General features: G+C 47.9%; 1 protein-coding gene across 1 annotated transcript in view; it reads left to right on the top strand.

The window, feature by feature from the left end:
- The window catches only part of LOC144504743 (uncharacterized), a 28,027-nt gene extending 16,439 nt beyond the window's left edge, over positions 1–11,588 (top strand). Inside the window, exons 3-5 of the mRNA XM_078230486.1 lie at positions 8,436–8,615; positions 10,940–11,127; positions 11,481–11,588. Of these exons, the coding sequence (XP_078086612.1) occupies positions 8,436–8,615; positions 10,940–11,127; positions 11,481–11,588 (476 nt within the window). The remainder of the gene's footprint in view (positions 1–8,435; positions 8,616–10,939; positions 11,128–11,480) is intronic.
- Positions 11,589–22,095: the final 10,507 nt, after the last annotated feature.

The raw sequence follows: 22,095 nt of genomic DNA, 5'->3' as shown, positions 1-22,095 counted from the left end.
CCACCACGATTGCTCTCCTAACCCCTCTCTTTCCTTTCCAGGCCACAGAGCCTGACTCTGTGCCAGTGACCTGGTCACTGTGGCTTACCCCTGGAGAGTCATCCTCCTCCACACTATCCAAAACAATATACTTGTTTTGGAGTGGGACCACCACAGGTGACCCCTCCACTAATTGCTCACTCCCCACCCCTCTCACACCTGTCGCCGAGCCCTTCCTATTATGAGAGACAGCCACTGGAGTACTCTCTGGTACGTTACCCTTCTGACATTTACTCCTCCTAGCTGTGACCCACGTGTCTTCCTCCCGATGAGGAGGGGAAAGGAGGAGAAGGTGAGGATGGGAGAACGAGGAGAAGGGAGGGAGGGGGGAGTGAAGAGTATGAACATCAAAAAATTGTATGTTACATGTAGCCTGACTCCTCTGTGCCTCGGTTAAAGCCTCAAAAGAACTTCAGTTAAAAAGCCTAGCTAAAAGCATGATGTACCAGAGGTGGTGGAACATGACTCCAGATTTTCAATCTGCCCTGAATTCTGCAATCCCTAACAGACAGTGTTCACATCAGCTTACAGGAGACTTGCAAATGTCACCTTAAGGAATAGTTACCTAAAGCATTTGATCCAGCCAAGTTGCATTCTTCCCACTGTAAAGTTAGAGGTCATTTCTCCAAGGGGTTTCTAAGGATCAACATTGCATCAGGGAGGCTCTTAAAATTAGGATAAACACTTCTTAAAATACATCGCCAATTCCAAATGGACTTTAGCTGAAACTTATTCCAGACGCTAACGTCATAATTTATATACGTATGTTATATATATATTTTATATATTAATATACTTTTTTTTCAGGACTTAATGACCCTATTTTACCATTGCGTCGCGCGTGGTAAAGTCGGGTGTGAGGCCATTAACGTGATCCGCGCCCGCATCCGCGCAGCTGGCCACTTTACCGAAACCGGGGAATGGTGGCGATCCGATTCGCGCCCAAAATGGGCACAACGGCGTTTTAAATGCATTTGCATGCATTTCAATTGAATTAATGAACTGCCCACCCAACTTAATCAGCATTTCTCCCTTTACTGCCACGTTCGCCGATCCGGAATCGCGCCAAAATGAACCTGCTGCATAAAAGTCTGAATCGGGCGCTCCAGCTGCTGAAGAGCGAGTTCAGAGCTTCCATCAGCTCTCTGACTCAGATTGGTGGTGGGGGGGGAAAGGGAGGCGGGTCAGATCATTCTCTGGTTGGGGGCGGGGGGAGTGAGGCCAGATCGTTGTCTGGTTGGGGGGGCGGGGAGGAGGCAGGTCAGATCTATCTCCAGTGGGGGGGGAGGGGGGGGGTGGAGGGAGGCCTGATCATTGGCTGGTTGGGCGGGGGGAGGGGGAGGAGGCAGGTCAGATCTATCTCCAGTGGGGAGGGGGTGGAGTGGGGCCAGATCGTTGGCTGGTTGGGCGGGGGGAGGGGGAGGAGGCAGGTCAGATCTATCTCCAGTGGGGAGGGGGTGGAGTGAGGCCAGATCGTTGTCTGGTTGGAGGGGCGGGGAGGAGGCAGGTCAGATCTATCCCCAGTGGGGAGGGGGTGGAGGGAGGCCTGATCGTTGGCTGGTGGTGGGGGGAAGGGCCAATCGTTGTCTGGGGGGCAGGGAGGGCCGATCGTTGTCTGGTGGGGAGGGAGGAGGAGGCGGGTCAGATGTTCCTTTGGGATGGGGGGTGAGTGAGGCCAGACCATTCTCTGGGTGGAGGGGGGATGAGTGAGGCCAGATCATTGTCTGTGGTGCGGGGCGGCAGGGGTGGGGGGGGGGGTGGTGCGTGAGGCCAGATCGTTGTCTGGGGGTGGGTGGGGTGAGTGAGGCCAGACCATTCTCGGAGACGGGGGCAACTGAGGCCAGATCATTGTCTGGGGGCGGGGGGGGGGGGGGGGGGTGGGGGGGGTGGAGGGGGCGGTGAGTGAGGCCAGACTATTCGTGGGGTGGGGGGAGTGAGGCTAGATCGTTCTCTGAGGGGGTGGGGTGGAGGAGGGAGGCGGGTAAGATGTATCTTTGGTGGGGGGGGGGGTGGGATGCATTATTTTAATGCATTATTATATTTGTCCTTTGGAGAACTTGTTCTTCAAACTCTCTCAGCACAGTAGGGGCAAAGTGTAAAATCAAAGCAACACCTCCATCCATGCAAACACCTTTATTTAACATGAATCTAACTCGAGTTTTAAAATTTTCTTACACAGCAATTTGACTGACTTAAATCTATGGGTGAGATTCTCTGGCCTCCCCTCAGCATTTTTCTCAGCAGGGGTATGTGACACGCCGTTCGCTGGTGGTGGATCCTCGAGTTGCGCCCCTTTCCATGGGAATTCCCATTGAAGCCAATCCACACCGCCAGGAAACCCACCACAGGGGGTGCACCATCAGCAAGACCAGGGAATGCCACGGCGTGAATGGCTGGAGAATCCTGGCCTGTAACTTCTTTCAAATATCCAACAATACAATCATAGATTGCTAAAACTACCTCCGCTTCCTGACTGGCAGATAAAATAAGAAATAAAGTTTATTTGTGAGTCACAAGTAAGGCTCACATTAACACTGCAATGAAGTCATTGTGAAATTCCCCTGTGTGTGGAACGTTTAAGTTGGCAATTCATTTAAAGCCCCTGGGGGTGATTCTCCCTGCCCGCTGCGCTGCTCCAGCAGCCAAATAGGCAGCGAGACAGAATCAGAGGCCATTTGGGGGGCTTTCCGTGGGGAGCCACATCCTCTGCGCATCTCCGTGGTCCAGATTTGTGGCGTCGTCAGCTCCGCGCTGGAAATCGGCGCAGTATACTCTTGCAACTCGGCCAACGTTGTCTACCTGATACGCTGCAAGAAAGGATGTCCCGAGGCATGGTACATTGGGGAAACTATGCAGACGCTGCGACAACGGATGAATGAACACCGCTCGACAATCACCAGGCAAGACTGTTCTCTTCCTGTTGGGGAGCACTTCAGCGGTCACGGGCATTCGGCCTCTGATATTCGGGTAAGCGTTCTCCAAGGCGGCCTTCGCGACACACGACAGCGCAGAGTCGCGGAGCAGAAACTGATAGCCAGGTTCCGCACACACAAGGACGGCCTCAACCGGGATATTGGGTTTATGTCACACTATTTCACATAAATATTTCTGCTTTTTTCCTCCTGAGTCTTTATCATGCGATCCTAGAATCAGAATCTATGTCACACTATTTGTAACTCCCACAGTTGCGTGGACCTGCAGAGTTTCACTGGCTGTCTTGTCTGGAGACAATACACATCTTTTTAGCCTGTCTTGATGCTCTCTCCACTCCCATTGTTTTGTTTCTTAAAGACTGGATTAGTTGTAAGTATTCGCATTCCAACCATTATTCATGTAAATTGAGTCTGTGTCTTATAAGTTCTGTTTGTGAACAGAATTCCCACTCACCTGAAGAAGGGGCTCAGAGCCTCGAAAGCTTGTGTGGCTTTTGCTACCAAATAAACCTGTTGGACTTTAACCTGGTGTTGTTAAACTTCTTACTGTGTTTACCCCAGTCCAACGCCGGCATCTCCACATCATGACTACCATAGACACCGCAAACTGCCGGCTCCAAGTGGAGAGGATCGCCAAGAAGATCGCGCATATCGACACAGACATCAAGTTTCTACAAAGATGCAAGAAAGCAGACAAGATACCGAAAGGACTACAGATCACGAACCCACTCAGGTCAACCTATAACACAGACTACGCTGAGAGACTTTGCCGTCGCACCTCTCTCACCCTCCTCAACCACCTCATACACCAACTCTACAGCAAACGCCGCAGCCTGGAAACCAAGATCGAATCCATATTCTCAACTTGCGCTCAGGACGCAGACCAGCTGCGAAACTCTGCCAAGCAGACGAGACAAAGGAACTACACCATCTACATGCACACCAAGAACAGGAAACTTGAGAAACTCGGCATCACCACCAGCAGCAACCAAGCCTCCCCCGGTACCACAGTAGGAAACAGTCCCACTGCAGGGAAGTCCATTGTCAACTTGTCCGACTACACACTTCAACCAGATGAAATCGAAGTTCTCAGCCGAGGGCTTAATTTTTGCCCCACCACCAAAATAGACCCCATCAGTCTCGCAGCAGACACAGAGGAATTCATCAGGCGAATGAGGCTGAGGGAGTTCTTCCACAAACCCCAAGAGGCCAACAACGAACACAATGAGACAGCCAATGAACTGGAACAGCCGACAGAGAGATCCGCAGTGCATCCGAAGAGGAAAGAGTCGAATTGGACTCCTCCGGAAGGCCGCTGCCCTCGACTTGACATGTATGCCCAAGCCGTCAGGAGGTGCGTCAACACCAAATTCATCAGCCGCACTCACAAGACAGCCCCGAACATCACCCAAGCACAACGTAACGCCATCCACGCTCTCAAGACCAACCGCAACATTGTCATCAAACCAGCAGACAAAGGAGGGGCCATCGTCATACTGAACAGAACGGATTACTGCAAAGAAGTGTACCGACAACTCAACAACGAGGAACACTACAGACAGTTACCTGCAGATCCGACCAAAGAACACACCCGTCAACTTAACACTCTGATCAAGACCTTTGATCCGGACCTTCAGAACACCCTCCGTGCTCTCATCCCACGTACTCCCCGCGTTGGAGATCTCTACTGCCTCCCGAAGATACACAAGGCAAACACACCCGGCCGTCCCATCGTATCGGGCAATGGGACCCTGTGCGAGAACATCTCCGGCTACGTCGAGGGCATCCTGAAACCCATTGTACAAAGAACCCCCAGCTTTTGTCGCGACACGACGGACTTCCTACAGAAACTCGGCACACATGGAGCAGTTGAACCAGGAGTGCTCCTCGTCACAATGGATGTCTCAGCACTCTACACCAGCATCCCCCATGACGATGGCATTGCTGCAACGGCCTCAGTGCTCAGCGCCAACAACTGCCAGTTTCCAGATGCAATTTTACATCTCATCCGCTTCATCCTGGACCACAATATCTTCACCTTCAACAACCAGTTCTTCATCCAGACACACGGAACAGCCATGGGGACCAAATTTGCACCTCAATATGCCAACATCTTCATGCACAGGTTCGAACAAGACTTCTTCACCGCACGGGACCTTCAACCGGTGCTATACACTAGATACATCGATGACATTTTCTTCCTTTGGACTCATGGTGAACAATCACTGAAACAACTCTATGATGACATCAACAAGTTCCATCCCACCATCAGGCTCACCATAGACTACTCTCCGGAATCGGTTGCATTCTTGGACACGCGCATCTCCATTAAGGACGGTCACCTCAGCACCTCACTGTACCGCAAGCCCACGGATAACCTCACGATGCTCCACTTCTCCAGCTTCCACCCTAAACACGTTAAAGAAGCCATCCCCTACGGACAAGCCCTCCGTATACACAGGATCTGCTCGGATGAGGAGGATCGCAACAGACACCTCCAGACGCTGAAAGATGCCCTCATAAGAACAGGATATGGCGCTAGACTCATTGATCAACAGTTCCAACGCGCCACAGCGAAAAACCGCACCGACCTCCTCAGAAGACAAACACGGGACACAGTGGACAGAGTACCCTTCGTTGTCCAGTACTTCCCCGGAGCGGAGAAGCTACGGCATCTCCTCTGGAGCCTTCAACATGTCATTGATGAAGACGAACATCTCGCCAAGGCCATCCCCACACCCCCACTTCTTGCCTTCAAACAACCGCACAACCTCAAACAGACCATTGTCCGCAGCAAACTACCCAGCCTTCAGGAGAACAGTGACCAAGACACCACACAACCCTGCCACAGCAACCTCTGCAAGACGTGCCGGATCATCGACACAGATGCCATCATCTCACGTGAGAACACCATCCACCAGGTACACGGTACATACTCTTGCAACTCGGCCAACGTTGTCTACCTGATACGCTGCAAGAAAGGATGTCCCGAGGCATGGTACATTGGGGAAACTATGCAGACGCTGCGACAACGGATGAATGAACACCGCTCGACAATCACCAGGCAAGACTGTTCTCTTCCTGTTGGGGAGCACTTCAGCGGTCACGGGCATTCGGCCTCTGATATTCGGGTAAGCGTTCTCCAAGGCGGCCTTCGCGACACACGACAGCGCAGAGTCGCGGAGCAGAAACTGATAGCCAGGTTCCGCACACACAAGGACGGCCTCAACCGGGATATTGGGTTTATGTCACACTATTTCACATAAATATTTCTGCTTTTTTCCTCCTGAGTCTTTATCATGCGATCCTAGAATCAGAATCTATGTCACACTATTTGTAACTCCCACAGTTGCGTGGACCTGCAGAGTTTCACTGGCTGTCTTGTCTGGAGACAATACACATCTTTTTAGCCTGTCTTGATGCTCTCTCCACTCCCATTGTTTTGTTTCTTAAAGACTGGATTAGTTGTAAGTATTCGCATTCCAACCATTATTCATGTAAATTGAGTCTGTGTCTTATAAGTTCTGTTTGTGAACAGAATTCCCACTCACCTGAAGAAGGGGCTCAGAGCCTCGAAAGCTTGTGTGGCTTTTGCTACCAAATAAACCTGTTGGACTTTAACCTGGTGTTGTTAAACTTCTTACTGTGTTTACCCCAGTCCAACGCCGGCATCTCCACATCATGACTGAAGGGAGGACATGGAGGCCCCCTAGGAGGTCGGGGGGGGGGTAACAGGGAGCCCCCTGGACATTGCCAGCCTAGCAGTGCCAGCCTGGCCCTCTGGCACTGCCCAAACAGCAAACTGGCAATGCCTAAGGGGCACCTCGGCATTGCCTACCAGTCATCGGGCAGTGTCAAGGGACCCAGAGGCAGAGAAAGTAGGGCCTATTGGGGATGGGGCTATGGGGTGCGATCAGTGGTGTGTCCTGTTGCCACTCTGCAGTCAGAATCAGTGGCAGAGGGAGTTAAGGTGCTGAAAGGGGCTGGTCATCATGATCAGGGGGGCTGCCAGGTAGGTCTGGCTGCGTGGAGGTTGCCAGGACTGCGGGTGGTGGGGGGTCGGGACTGCTGGAGTTGTGGGTGGTCGGGGAGTTCGGGGCTGGCGGGTGGGCACATTGGGAGATTTCTGGGAGGCCAACGATTGGGGGGCCACCGGGTTGGCCAGCGTTGGAGCTGACCAGTGACTGAGAGGCCAGCAATGCAGGGATACTGCGCATGCATCGATCTCCGCCATGACTGATTGGAGCATGCACAGTGGTCAGCGCTATGCTGCTGGCCTCTCCAGCGGGAAAAGACCCCACCCCTGATTTTCAGTGTGAATCTCCTTCAGATTGTGGAAGACTCATTTTGAAAATCCCGCTAAAAGAAACAGCAGAGGTTACTCCACTTTTTACGCAAATTCGGCACTTAGAACCTTCTTGAGAGAATCCCTGCCGATACCGTCTTTCAAATTTCCAACAATACAAACATAGATTGCTAACATTATCTCTGCTTCCTGACATGGGGATATGGTCTGTGGAACTATGAAGCTGTCAAGTCATTTCAAGCCCCTGTCTTTAAATTTTGATGAAAAGAATGACTGCTCTGACTCTCGGTTGAAAAGAAGTTGGTGTTTGCAATTTCAGTCGATGTTTCAGATAAACCTGAAGCTCATCATTAAAATATTGGTACTGCTTGGTTGCATCAACAACATATCCTTCACACAGCGGGGGACCTGTACTTTTGCAGTTTCATAGAGTCATAGTCATAAAGTTATAAAGTAGAGAAGAGTCTCTTTGACCTATTGGGTGGACACAAACAAAACTACACAAAACCTACATTAATTCCACTTTCCAGCATTTGGCCCTTAGCCTTGAATGCGATGACATTTCAAGCACTCATCCACATACCTTTTAAAGGCTTTGAGGTTTCCCTTCTCGACTAACCTCCAGGCAGTGCATTCCAGACTCCCACCGTCCTCTCGGTGAATAACATTTTCCTCAAATCCGCCCCCCCCCCAGCTGTCTGCACCTCAACTTAAAATTAAGCCCCCTCATTATTGACCCCTCAACTGAGGGGAACAGCTGTTTCTTATCCACCCTGCCATTACCCCCTCGTAATCTTATACACCTCAATCAGGTCCCCACTCAGCCTTCTCTGCTCTAAAGAAAACAACACAAGCCTATCCAGCCTCTTGTCATCGCTCAAATGCTCCATCCCAGGAAACATTCTGGTGAATATCCTCTGCCCTGTCTCAAGTGCAATCACATTGTTTCCATAGTGAAGTGATGTTAGATAGTTAAGTGGTTGCATTGTAGTTTTAGCCACATGATTGGATGGTGATGTCACTGAGGTGTTTTGCAGCCTCCTGCTTTAGTTTCATTCATACTCGATGAAGGCAACAGCTCCTGCAATAAATCTGTTGTTGTTATTTTGAATCTATGTGTGCAAAGCACATCTGTTTCTTTTTGTTGAAACCAACAGCTCTTAACCGAGTTCGGAATGACAAAAAGAAAATTGGTGTTGAGTCAGGAATTTGTATCATTGTGAACATCAAGAAAAGACCTTGGGGCGATTATCCCCGGGAGAATCACGTGCCGGACAATTCGTGGGATTCGCACATGCATTCCCGGCATGCATGCATCACCCAGCGCCGGATATCCGGCACAGTCGGGACCATGCTGGAAACCGATGGGAACAGCAGGGAAGTCATTTAAATCTATTTTTACTCTTATTTAAATGTGATTATCGGGCCCGGGACTGAAGTCTCTGGGCTCGCCAGCATCTCCCACCCAGCCAGTACAACTTCACTCTGGCAGGGTTCAGACTAGCTCCACACTATCGGGGAACTAGCAGCCTGACCCTGCTGGAGTTAAGGGAGGGCAAACGGGGCCCCCAGGGGGTCGGTCATCAGGGGAGTGGTGCTCCCTGGAGGTGGGCACACTGGCAGCGCCAGCCTGTGTCCCCCAGCACTGCCCAAGTGGCAAAATACCCATGCCCAGGGGCATATTGGCACTGCTCATCAGGAATGGGTCAGTGCCAATGGGGTCGGGCCTGGGGGCAGCGAGAGCTGGGGGTGGGGCCGAGGGGCTGATTGGGGGCTGCCACTCTGCATGGGGATCAGTCGAGGCTGGAGGGAGGCCAGCGATCGGGGCGGGCTGGGAGTTGGATCTACCAGGGGTCTGCATCTTCCGGGGGTGGCTCTACCAGGTTTAGGTCTGTCTTCGGGGGGGCTCTGCCTCCCGTGGAGGGGGGTGGGGGGGCAGCTGCCGGGGAGATTGTCATTGTTGAGTGGGGGTGGTGAAGATCGGGCGATCCAGGATGGGAGGAGAGTCGGGGCTTGCCCGGGAATGGGCGTGCAGACTGCGATCGGACTGTAGTGGGGGTGCGGGTGTGTTGATTAGGGGGAAAGCACTGCGAGGGTCCCAGAATGGCCAGCTTTCAAACTGGTCAGCAAACGGCAGGATGACAGTTTGGGGCCACTGCGCTTGCACAGAGGCCCTGAGCTGTCAGACCCTGGCATAAATAGCTCCCTCCCACTGCCGCCCCCCCCAAGCTTTTAATAACGTTCATGATTGTGACCTTTGCATTGCACAGAGTGCGGGAGATTCTAATGTGAACTCCCACTGAATAAACAATTGTGATTTACCCCAGTTTTCCCATAAATTCAACACTGAGAATTGGGAGAATCACCCCCCTTAAGTGTGAGAAAAGATTGTGGGTGTGATTTTCCAGGCCTGTTGAGCTGCTTGAGTAGCGCAGCGAGCCGGGAAATGTCAGCAGGAGGTCCCAAACAGGAATCACAACCGGCATCATGTCACTTGTGATCTTCCCAGACTATTTTCATTAACGTAATCAGCTGGACACCAGGGAACAGCATGAGGCTGATTACACAATGCAAATGCTTATTTGCAACACATAGCAATCTGGGGAAGCAATCATCTGGGCTCGCTAAAGATTCTGACCCCTCCAGAGGAGGTCCACACCAGCGGGGATCACATGTGGTCCCCAGCAACAGGGACCTAACGTGTCGGCCTTGCGGGTGGGAGCAATGGCCATAGAGGCCCCTGGGTGGGTGGGGACTGGGGGTTACCCCTTGGGCAGAGCCAGCCTGGCACCCTGACATGCCCAATGAGCACCCCAGCACTGCCCACAGGGCACCCTCTGGTCGGTGCAGACTCGATGGGCCGAGTGGCCTCTTTCTGTGCTGTAGGGTTTCTAAAATTCTAAGATTCTCAAGGTCTTTGCGATAAAGATTGAAATGGAATCACTGTTGGGACACCTCCATCTAGTCTACCATGTCCTGATGTCCACCTGCCCCAGCCCTGAACTCACATCTTTGTGTAGTTCTCTCCTATCATGCCTTTGACAGCTCACCTTGTCTCTGAGAGCCACTTCCTGCTCCCCACAGCCCATAATTCTCAGTCTCAAATGTATGCGCGCTGTCACAGAGAACCAGCTAACAAATACAAGGAAAGTCTCAGTGTTGTGTGTCACTATTTGTAGGAGTTGATTGTGAGGGTGTTTTCTGCCGTGAACAGAATGTAAATGTAGCATTTTCCACCTTCCTGGAATGCTCTGAAAGCATTGCTAAGTAATGAGCTGTGACCCCATTATTGGATTCATGAGTTATCCACGTGCTCACTATTACAGCCCAGGTTGAGAGACCTTGTCGACTATTCAACTGATTCAACAGTGAATCAGATCCAATCATCAACCCAAGGAGCTGAAACTAAATATAGAAACCCCGCCTGTCTCTCCAGTGAGTCTGTTTCGATGAATTCAACCTGATCTCAGTTACTATATTTCTGCATGAATAACATTCTCCTTTTCATTGAGAAACCTATCTGTTGACCCATTGGGTAACAGGCTCCACCCTGTTTCTTTAATGTGAGTTGTAAAACTGTAACTTTTAACATTTTCTCTATTTGCTCTTCATATTTTTGCTTCTTCTCACTGGATAACTTTGTTTTACCGCTTATCTCAAGGGAGGTGTGGTCTTTCCAAAGATGCCACTCGGTACCTGGTGGCGATGGCTGTAGTGAATCTGCTGGTTGTTATTATTTGGGTCATACTGGTGAAAATTAATACCTCCAATCTGCACATTGGATTGAACTTGTGCACACATGCCAATGGCAGCAGAGACGTTATTGCTTTTGCAGCTGTTAGCAGCTCGGTCTGGCTCACAGTCGCCTTCACCTTTGAACGAATGGTGGCCATTTGCTTCCAGAAACTGAGGATGAAATACTGCCCTGAGAAAACAGCAGCCATTGTTATCACAACGGTGAGTTTACTGTGTTTATTCAATCTCATGGAGGATGGGTATGTTCGGACATAGTAATATTTCTAAAAATACACTTTGTGTCTTTCATTGATGTCAACATGGGCAGTCACCCATTAAACATCTATATTGAGGCACTGCTGATTCTCTCTTATATGGACATCTGTGGGTTCTGATTGTATTCACCTCAATTTGAAGTGAATGTTTAACTTGAAGTTAAAGTTTTTGTTTCCAATTCTTTCTTCCAGGTGTCTGAACGCGATAAACTGTTTGACAAGACAACACCTGTGAATACCAGGAAATATTTTGGGGAATCTGTGTTGTATCCTCTTGATTCCAGCAAAATCTTCCAATAGTGGGAATTCAAAATACACACATAGTTCTCCAAGTGTGGGTTGACGGAGGTTTTATCGAGAGTCACCATTAAATCTTGACTGCAATATTCTGTACCTACTTCCTTCAAACTCAGTATCTCATTGAGTCTTTATCTTCATCCACTTGAGGTGCTGTTATAAGTGTTGGGAGGCGGAATACTCAAACCCTTCAGATTGTTGATACCATCTAGCTGTGAAATGCAAAACCTCTCAACTTTTAAATACTTAAACATGACAAGAATACAATTCTTAATTGCTAAGCTTTCTCAATTAGTTTCAATTCAAGCAATACTCCTCTTAAAGACTTAAATTCCTCTTCACTGTCAGTTGGCAGCACACATGCTGACCTGCTTGCACTTGGAGTGCCAGTCCTGAGCCCTCCAGAACACCTGTGGAGAGAGAGAGAGAGACAGACAGAGAGGGCGACAGAGACACCTTACAGAACTTGGCAGTAACTGCCAGAATTTCCCTGTAAGCTTGGTCCCTCCCCTTAATCACTTGACTATCAATCAACCGAATCAAAACTCTGTGAAACTCCTTGGGAAAACTAAAACAAACAAAAATGCATGAACTCAGATTAAAGCAAACACATCCCGAGCTTAAATTCATTTTATTAGCTTCCATTCTCAGCATATGAGCTGCCTGGTGACCAGACAAAATCGGCACCATGTGAAGGTAGTCCTGGCATCATCTCTGGTCTCCCAGATTGCCTGGATCCACTACAGTTCACCTCTCACTGCAACAGGTCCACAGCAGACACCATCTCTCTGGCCCTACATTCAACCAAGGACACTTTGTCTTCCATTTATTGACGACAGCTCAACCTTCAACGCCATTATCCCAAAAAAACTCATCTCCAAACCCCGTGGCCGAGGGCCCAGCTCCTCTCACTAATACTGGATCCTAGATTTCCTAATACACAGACCGCACTCAGTTAAGGATTGCAATGACACCTCCTCCAATGTTAACTTCAACAGTGGTGCCCTGCAAGGCTGTGTCCTCAGCTTCTTACTATACTCCTGAGACACCTATGACTGCGAAGCCAAATTCTGTTCCAACTCCAGTTTCAAATTTGCTGACACCACCAGAGTTCAATTCCAAATCCAAGCTCAATTCTATTGTCACGATTATAAATTAGTTCTGGTAATGTCTTCAGAGAGCTGGGCAGCATCCAGAAGTGAAACTTTACATTGAATGCAAACTGGCACAAACCACTTTGGATTTGCTTCATTTTTTCTTCACCAGATACAACCAATTCTGTTGAGTTTCAGAGTCCTGAAATGTCAAAATCAAAGTGATCTTTTTGCAGAAGGCTGAGCGCTCGCAGACATTGTCAAAGTGAACCTGCCCCTTTGTATGCTGTCTCAGCTTCACATGTATGTGTCCAGGGCCATCCAGAAAGGTCACTTTACTGCTGCCTCCTTTCTTGTTAACTGGCCTTAGATCCTGTCAGGCAGTCCAACTCCACCTTCTGTTGTGAAATGGTACACTCAAAATTATTTCCAGAATCGCCAATTGTTCAACTTTCTATGCCAAGATAGTTTACCAATTCCCTTGCTTGTTTTGGCTCTTGATCATTTTCTGCATATTCTTTGGCAAGGATGTATAGCAGATTGCCTTTGGTGTCAGGATTTGTTGTAATTATTGTTTTCGCAATCAATGTGGCAGTCATGCTGCTGTCAAAACCATCATAATTTACCTGAACACCAGCTATGAAGAGCACTATTTCTCTGGGTATCCATGTCTGTGCAAGCTGTATTGATTCATTATCCCAGCAGTTCATTTTGAATGATGGTACCGTTTCATTAAACAGTCTTACTTCATGTCATTGTCCTTTCCTTCTGTATGCGATAGTAAATTATTTCTGCTCCTCAATCTCCATCTTGAGATCACATATAACTTCTGATTGAGCGACACTTTCTTTCTCTGCCTCCATCAGTTTCATATGGCACTCATTTGCCTCCATTTGTGTCTTCCTTATCCAAGATTTGTAACTATCCACCTGCCCTTTGTCGTGTTTGTTCGAGACTTTTGGCTGCTGCATCTCAGACTGAACAAACATAAGAACATAAGAACATAAGAAATAGGAGCAGGAGTAGGCCATCTAGCCCCTCCAGCCTGCCCCGCCATTCAATAAGATCATGGCTGATCTGACGTGGATCAGTACCACTTACCCGCCTGATCCCCATAACCCTTAATTCCCTTACCGATCAGGAATCCATCCATCCGCGCTTTAAACATATTCAGCGAGGTCGCCTCCACCACCTCAGTGGGCAGAGAATTCCAGAGATTCACCACCCTCTGGGAGAAGAAGTTCCTCCTCAACTCTGTCTTAAACCGACCCCCCTTTATTTTGAGGCTGTGTCCTCTAGTTTTAACTTCCTTACTAAGTGGAAAGAATCTCTCCGCCTCCACCCTATCCAGCCCCCGCATTATCTTATAAGTCTCCATAAGATCCCCCCTCATCCTTCTAAACTCCAACGAGTACAAACCCAATCTCCTCAGCCTCTCCTCATAATCCAAACCCCTCATCTCCGGTATCAACCTGGTGAACCTTCTCTGCACTCCCTCCAATGCCAATATATCCTTCCTCATATAAGGGGACCAATACTGCACACAGTATTCCAGCTGCGGCCTCACCAATGCCCTGTACAGGTGCATCAAGACATCCCTGCTTTTATATTCTATCCCCTTCGCAATATAGGCCAACATCCCATTTGCCTTCTTGATCACCTGTTGTACCTGCAGACTGGGCTTTTGCGTCTCATGCACAAGGACCCCCAGGTCCCTTTGCACGGTAGCATGTTTTAATTTGTTTCCATTGAGATAGTAATCCCATTTGTTATTATTTCCTCCAAAGTGTATAACCTCGCATTTATCAACGTTATACTCCATTTGCCATATCCTCGCCCACTCACTCAGCCTGTCCAAATCTCTCTGCAGATCTTCTCCGTCCTCCACACGATTCACTTTTCCACTTATCTTTGTGTCGTCTGCAAACTTCGTTACCCTACACTCCGTCCCCTCCTCCAGATCATCTATATAAATGGTAAATAGTTGCGGCCCGAGTACCGATCCCTGCGGCACGCCACTAGTTACCTTCCTCCAACCGGAAAAACACCCATTTATTCCGACTCTTTGCTTCCTGTCGGATAGCCAGTCCCCAATCCACTTTAACACACTACCCCCAACTCCGTGTGCCCTAATCTTCTTCAGTAGCCTTTTATGGGGCACCTAATCAAACGCCTTTTGGAAATCCAAAAACACCGCATCCACCGGTTCTCCTCCATCAACCGCCCTAGTCACATCTTCATAAAAATCCAACATGTTCGTCAAGCACGACTTTCCCCTCAAACAGCAGCTTCTCCTTCTGAACTTGTGCAAACTTGAGTGGATTAAGTCTATATGAATATTGCTCAATTGGAACAGAATTTTCTATATCTGCATCACACACAATTACTTTAGTAGTTTCCAGTTTGTTCACACATATAGCTTCATGTGTTTGTAATTACTCTTTCAGGCAATTTTGATTTTCCTCTGGAACATAACTCAGTCATTTATTCCAATTGATTACTTCCCTATTATCCAATTTAATTTGAAGAATGTCAAATTCAGAATCATCTGGATTGGTCTGCTTTCCTTCCCACTCACAAATATTGTTTCAGCAGATTCGCATGACACACTAAGTTTCCTTCTATCTGGCATTCTTATCAAATAATTCAACTGACTCACTTTTCTTTTGATTTGATAAGGCTCACTAAACCTTGCTTTTAATGCTTCAACTAACATTGGTAATAACATTTTTTCCGCACAAGCAAAAATTCAAAATTTTGATTTCTTATCCACTGATTTTTCCATCACATGCTGTGCTCTTTTAAATGTTGTCCAGCCGACTCACCAGCCAGCCCGAGTAAATCTCTCCCAAAGGTTTGACACATTGGGCCCAGTTTTACCATCGAGTTGCGCCTGTTTTCAGGTGTGAAAACTTGGTAAAGTCGGGGATGAGGTGAGTAGCGCGATAAACGAACCCCTCCGCACCGGTTCCCCCTTTACCAAGGACCGATCGGGACCACGCCTGAAATGGTCGCGACAGCCATTTAAATGCATCTGCATGCATTTCAATTGATTTAATGGGCTGCATGCACAACTTTACTGGCACTTCCCCCTTTTCCACCGCGTTCGCCAATCTAGAATCTGTGCGAAATAGGCATGCTCCGTACAAGTCCAATTCGGGCATTCCATCAGTGAGGGTTAGTGAGGAGGTAAGCCATCTGATGGCTCTGTGCTGCTTTTGTTGAGGCCATTTTGTTTCTCGAGTCGGAGGAGGGGGGGGGAGGGCGGAGCTCTGTGAGGAGCTGTTGCTCAGCAAGGTGTCCAATGTCTGATTTGTAGCATGGACCCGGATCTCAGCACTGACTTCGTGTCTTGTGGATGCTGCTGGGTCCTAGTGCACTCAGCATTCTTCAGCTAAAGGATCTGCACAAAGCCCTTTTAAATTGCACTCCTGCAGTGTCTGAACTTTTCAAGGAGTTGTGATATGGGGGGCATGTGGGTGGGAGAATGGGGTGGTCTGTGATTCTGGGGAGCATGTGGGCAGTACGGACAGTGACTGTTGCTGGGCGAGGGGCAAGCAGCGTTCCTTAACCTCCACACGTGTTCCTCTCCATCGCCAAACCCCCCAACCCCCCCCTCTCCTTCAGAGTGATGAGATGGCTTTTGCGATGCAACCAATTGATCTTGCTGTTCGTTTGGTTGCTGCTGGAGCTGAGGAGGAGGAGCAGGAGGAAGAATTGTGGGCACAGCAGGCCCAGGTCTTACCACTTGCAGGAGTAGAGGGATATGGCCACCATTCGCCCAGAGGAGGGGCGCAGAAGAAGAAGCGAGCATTGACCCCAACAGTTGTGCACAAATGTCATTTCAACAGACGTCGGACACTGTGTGCTGCCAAAGGCTCGGCCTCCGAAAGAACACAGTTCAACACCTGTGTCACCTCCAAGCAGGATGTGGCCCCTCAGGGCAGGGGGGCACCCACTCTCAGTGGCTGTCAAATTGATGGCTGCTCTGAACCTTTATGCAACTGGCTCCTTCCGGACACCAAGTGGAGATGCCTGTGGCATCTCCCAATCAGCTGTGCACACCTGTATCAAGCAGGTCACAGAAGCCCTGTATGCCCAGGCTAGGTGATACGTCAAATTTAACCTGGACCAGGCCCATCAGGAACCCCAGGCAGCAAGGTTCACGGCCATTGCGGGGATGCTTAATGTAACGTGCATTGCGGGGATGCTTAATGTAACATGCAAACTCCAGACAGTCACCTAAGGCTGGAATTTAACCCGGGTCCCTGGTGCTGAGAGGCAGCTGTGCTAATGTGCCACCGTGCAGCTCCGTGTGAATAAGAGCCCAGGAACTCAACACAAAAATCAAGGCTGATCTTTCAGTTTCAGTACTGAGGGGAACAGCAGCACCCCAAACACTGTAATTTCCCTCAATACCACTGTATTGTCAGTCTCCATTTTTGGGATTTGGTAGCACAGAACTTGAGGATTGCTGAAGAAAGAGACACATTATTGAACATTCTCATCTTACACTCATCTGAACATTTCACACGAACATCAATTTTAAAGAGAAGAACAATTTATACTGCATGGGAAGAGAGAGCTGATTGGTAGGCAAGTGGACTCGACACAATCTCAGTTGTAATGGTTTAAATTCCAACATTTATCCTTTCAGCTTCTCACATTTCTCGTCCTATACAATGGACAATTTTAATCTTTTTTAATCTTTACTCTTTTAATCTTTTCAATTTTTAAAAAATCTACAGCGAACTTAGTCACAATTGTGACTCGATCTCGAGGGAGATGTGGCCAATCCAAAGGTGTCACTTGGTATCTGGTTTTTATGGCCCTGGCGGATCTACTGGTCATCATTATTGATGTCAGAGTGTGCAAAATGAATTTCTTAAATCTGTATCATTTATTCTTCTACCGCACTCCGTTCTGTAACATCAGAGACGTGATATCATCCACCACCGTAGAGAGCTCTGTCTGGCTCACAGTCGCCTTCACCTTTGACCGAATGGTGGCCATTTGCTTCCAGAAACTGAAGATGAAATACTGCACTGAGAAAACAGCAGCCATCGTTATCACAACGGTGAGTGTGTTGAGTTTGTTAATCAACATCCCGGTGTTTTTCAAACACAGAGTGTATGAATTCAGTTATGTTTGTTATGTATCAGATGACTACTACGATGCACCTGTGTGGATAGCTTTCGACTGGACAGATCGCATTTTAACTCCCGTGCTCCCCTTCGTGCTGCTACTGCTGCTCAATACTCTCACTGTCAGGCACATCCTGCTGGCCAGTGCAGTCCACAGGAAACTGAGAGGACAACGAAACGGGGGGGAGCAGAATGATCCAGAAATGAAGAATCGAAGACAATCCATCATTTTACTCTTCACCATATCGGGGAGTTTTATCCTGTTATGGGGACACGTGTCGCAATTCTATCATATCAACGAATCACCGGAATGTATCATGTGTGGACAACTCCGACCCTGATGGCAGATATGATGGGATTAATGCTTCAATTATCCAGTTCCTGCACCAACACATTTATTCACGCAATCACACAGAGGAAGTTCAGAGAGGAGCTGATGAATGCTGTGAAATATCCCTTTACTGTCATCCGGAATCTCATTAAACAATCGGGAGCAAGCTGGAAAATTTAAACCCGACCGGATAGCAATGTTATTGTTCCTGTCCAGCTCAGCTTCTGTTGAATAAACATATCCAAAGGGCTTTGAAAATGAGAATCAGAATCTTCCTCAAATCTACACGTTACAGTCAGGTGGAAATTAAAACGGAATTGATCAGGATCAGAAATATAGATAGTTGGATAAAAGGGAATATTTTGAGTTTAAACAAAAACCCAGTGCTTGGATCAGATAACTGATGGATGAGATTGTGGGGAAATGAATTCTATTTCTCACTAATTCCACAGCTTTGAAAGGAAATGAAGAAACTGGTTCAGGAAGTATAATGGGTTGATCTTGATTTTGAGGAATAGATTTTACAGGTGATGGTGAGTCAACAGCCTGTTTCACATTCTCCCCATTCTCATTGCACAAAGTCCACATTCCCCACCACAAAACTTTCACATCATTTCTGTGGCCATTTCGGGAAAAGAGAGAGCATTCCAAACAGAAAGTAACAGATATTTTCATGCCATTAGGTGCCAATGGCTCAGTTGGCAGCAGTCTTGACTCTTCAACACTTTCAGTGAAGAAGAATTGAGTCTGCACTCTCTGACAGAGCACTCCACCCAGACCCCATCCCTGTAACCCCACGCATTTACATCCCCCTATCCTACACAGCTTAGGACACTTAGGGGCAACTTAGCAAGGTCAATCCACCTGACCTGCATACCTTTGGACTGTGGGAGGAAATCGGAGCACCCGGAGGAAACGCGCAGGCACAGGGAGAACGTGCAAACTAATGACTATTCTTGCTGACATGTAGCCACTCAGCAGTTCAAACGTAGTTAGCGACAGGCAACAAATGCTGGTCATGCTGACAATCCCATCCACCAGTTATTTGATCCAAGCATTAGGTTTCGGACGATCGTAAAACCTTCCCTTTTCTCCAACAATCAGATCCTGACAAATTCAATTTTAACTGAAAACAATGGACCCGATTTTACCAACAAGCTGCGCCTGTTTTCGGGCACGAGAACTTGGTAAACTCGGGCGTGAGGCAAGTAGCGTGATCTGCGCCCGCCTCCATGCCTGGTCCCCCTTTACCAAGCGGCTAAAATGGCCGTGATCGGTGCCGTGCCCAAACTTACCTGCATTTCTCCCTTGACCATCGTGTTTGCCCGTCTAGATTCGGTGCGAAATAGAGATGGTCCAAAAAGGCCTGTCTCGGGCACTCCAGCTTCTGAGGAGGTAAGTTCAGAGTTTCCAGCGGCTCTCCAACTCAAATCGGTGGGAGGGGGGGTGAGGGCGGGTGGTGGTGGTGGAGGGTGGGGAGGTGGGTCAGATCGTTTCTGGTTTGGGGGCAGGGAGACAGGTCAGATGGACCTTTGGGGGGTGGGGGGGGGTGGAGGCGGGTCAGATGGATCTCTTGTGGGAGGGAGGGAGGCGGGCCAGATGGATCTCTGGTGGAGGGTGGAGGAGGACGGAGGCGGGTCAGATCGTTCTCTTGTGGGAGGGAGGGAGGCGGGCCAGATGGATCTCTGGTGTGGGGGAGGGAGGCAGGTCAGATTATTCTCTGGTCGGGGGAGGAGGAGGGAGGCGGGTCAGATGTCTCTCTGGTCGGGGGGGAAGAGGGGGTCTGCCGCCACTCTCCTGCGATAGGAGGGGGCGGGAGTGGGGCAGGGGGGCTGAGATCGGTCTGGGTAGCAGGCCAGTGGGTGGATAAGGGGGACAGTTATGTTGTGGGGGTGGGGCAATGTCTGTGCGGCCCGGGACTGATGTGGCAGGGGAGTGGTTTTCAATGTTATTCACTGCGCATGTGCAGTTGGTGGCTCCGATCGGAGCAGCAGCGATAAGCCCCACCCACAGGGTTGTGCAGTGCGATGCGGAATTGCTGCTTTTTTTTCAGGTAGAGTACGTATGGGGGCGCCGGAGAAAGGTTTACAAGTCGGGTCTGGATCACCCCCAGATTCAGCACATAGAATCAAAATGGTAAAATCGGGCCCAATGTGTGAACTGTACATTTACACTCTTGGTTTGGTTCTGCAAATTGAACTCAGGTTTTTGGAATGTTGATGAGTCTAGTAACACTGTGAACAGGGGCTTACATTGTAATACAAAACTGTGTGTTTTATCTCTCCTGGCGAATAAAGACACAAAGTCAACCTTAGATCGTTAAACACAATTTCCTTTATTTTGTAGCAGCTAAGACAATAGTAAATACTTGCAATGCATAAATCAATACTCACTATCTGTCACTTTACTTACCTTAAGTTTGATTTCCACTTGTGTATGAAACCTGGCCAGGAATTTGTCACATGGATATCACCTAAAGTGTCTTGTTGTTCATCCGTTACATTTCATATCAACTCTTGTCTTTCATGTATTTCAACCAATTCACCACAGAACTATTCTTGCTGGTGTCTGTGGAGTAACACAAAAAATTGTTGAGGTAATATTACAAACCAAAGCTTCATATTGATAATGGTCTAATGAAGGAGTAATGCAACATTCACCTTTTTCTCTGTAAGATACTTTCATGATGTCTGTATCTGGATGCCTAACTTCCATAGCACAACTTAAATTGTCATCAACTTTAAACCCACAAGAAGCCTGTTCATTTGAATAATTGGGATACAGACAAACAATTATTCTTTCTGATTCTTGGCATCCTCTTAAGCTGGTACCCACGAAATTTCCCTCTCTTTCGACAGCATATTGTAGAGCATTATCATATCCCATCCATTAACCATCCATAATGATACCAATGTTCTGAACCTCTGATACCTTCTATCATTGGAATCACTGGAATCCCTACTATTAACTTCAAAGCTTTGTGCAATGTTCCACCACAATTAATCTTAAACTAAACTTCGGGAAAATCATCGAAACTGACATTGAGACACATTAGGATGTCTTTGTCCACGACTAAAATAATGTAACTGTACATTAATCCAGGAAGGAACCTGCCCCTGATCAGCCAGTTCTCAATTCCCTCCAAGTTGCTCTACCATCCAATTCCCATAAACACTACATACGTTTCTATTCTGTTGTTTCCCATCATCAATTGCCTTGTCTTTAATAATTAGATTAATGGTTTTAGCATGCCCATCTAATATCATTCCCATATATTAATCAGCACGTTATAGGAAGAAAGATCCTGTTGCAGCATTCTGATTATTGTTATTTACCTCAGCATTACTTGTCTAACCTACTGGATTAATGTTTGAAGTTTAATGTCCAGTTTTGCCAAATCCGGAGTGTTAACTGTGGACTCTCCTGCACTGTAAACAGTTGCTAAATCATTAATTAACTCCCTCCTCTGGCGAACCTTTGAATCACCAAACCATTCTTGCTCTTCATTTGTCGCTTCTTGATTTAACAACCTCTGTATTAAATGAACATATAATTCCCTCGTTGAGAGGGACACCAATCTGGTAAATAAATTTTAGTGAAATCCAATACAACTGGCACCAATTCATAACGAATATTTTCATACAGAATCTTGTCTGTATTCGTTATTACTAAATCGTTTTCAGGTCCAACAGTATTCACAGCACAAGAATATACCATTTGTGGAGATGAGAGAGCAGAGTAAAATTCAAATCCAGATTTAGGAGGGTCATTTACCAAAAGGTACTGAAGGGGTAGGTTTGACTCTCCCACATATTTGATATTAAAAATGATCCATATCTGCATAATGCATCCCTTTGTCACAACTACAATGGTAAATCTAAATTGCCAACAGTCACAGCTCAAAATGTGTCTCCTATTAACATACACATGCTATATTATTT

The sequence above is a fragment of the Mustelus asterias genome, chromosome 15, assembly GCF_964213995.1.
Source record: "Mustelus asterias chromosome 15, sMusAst1.hap1.1, whole genome shotgun sequence".
Taxonomy (NCBI): Eukaryota; Metazoa; Chordata; class Chondrichthyes; order Carcharhiniformes; family Triakidae; genus Mustelus; species Mustelus asterias.
Note: the sequence above shows the minus strand (reverse complement) of the source record. Positions and strands in the feature narration are given on the sequence as shown.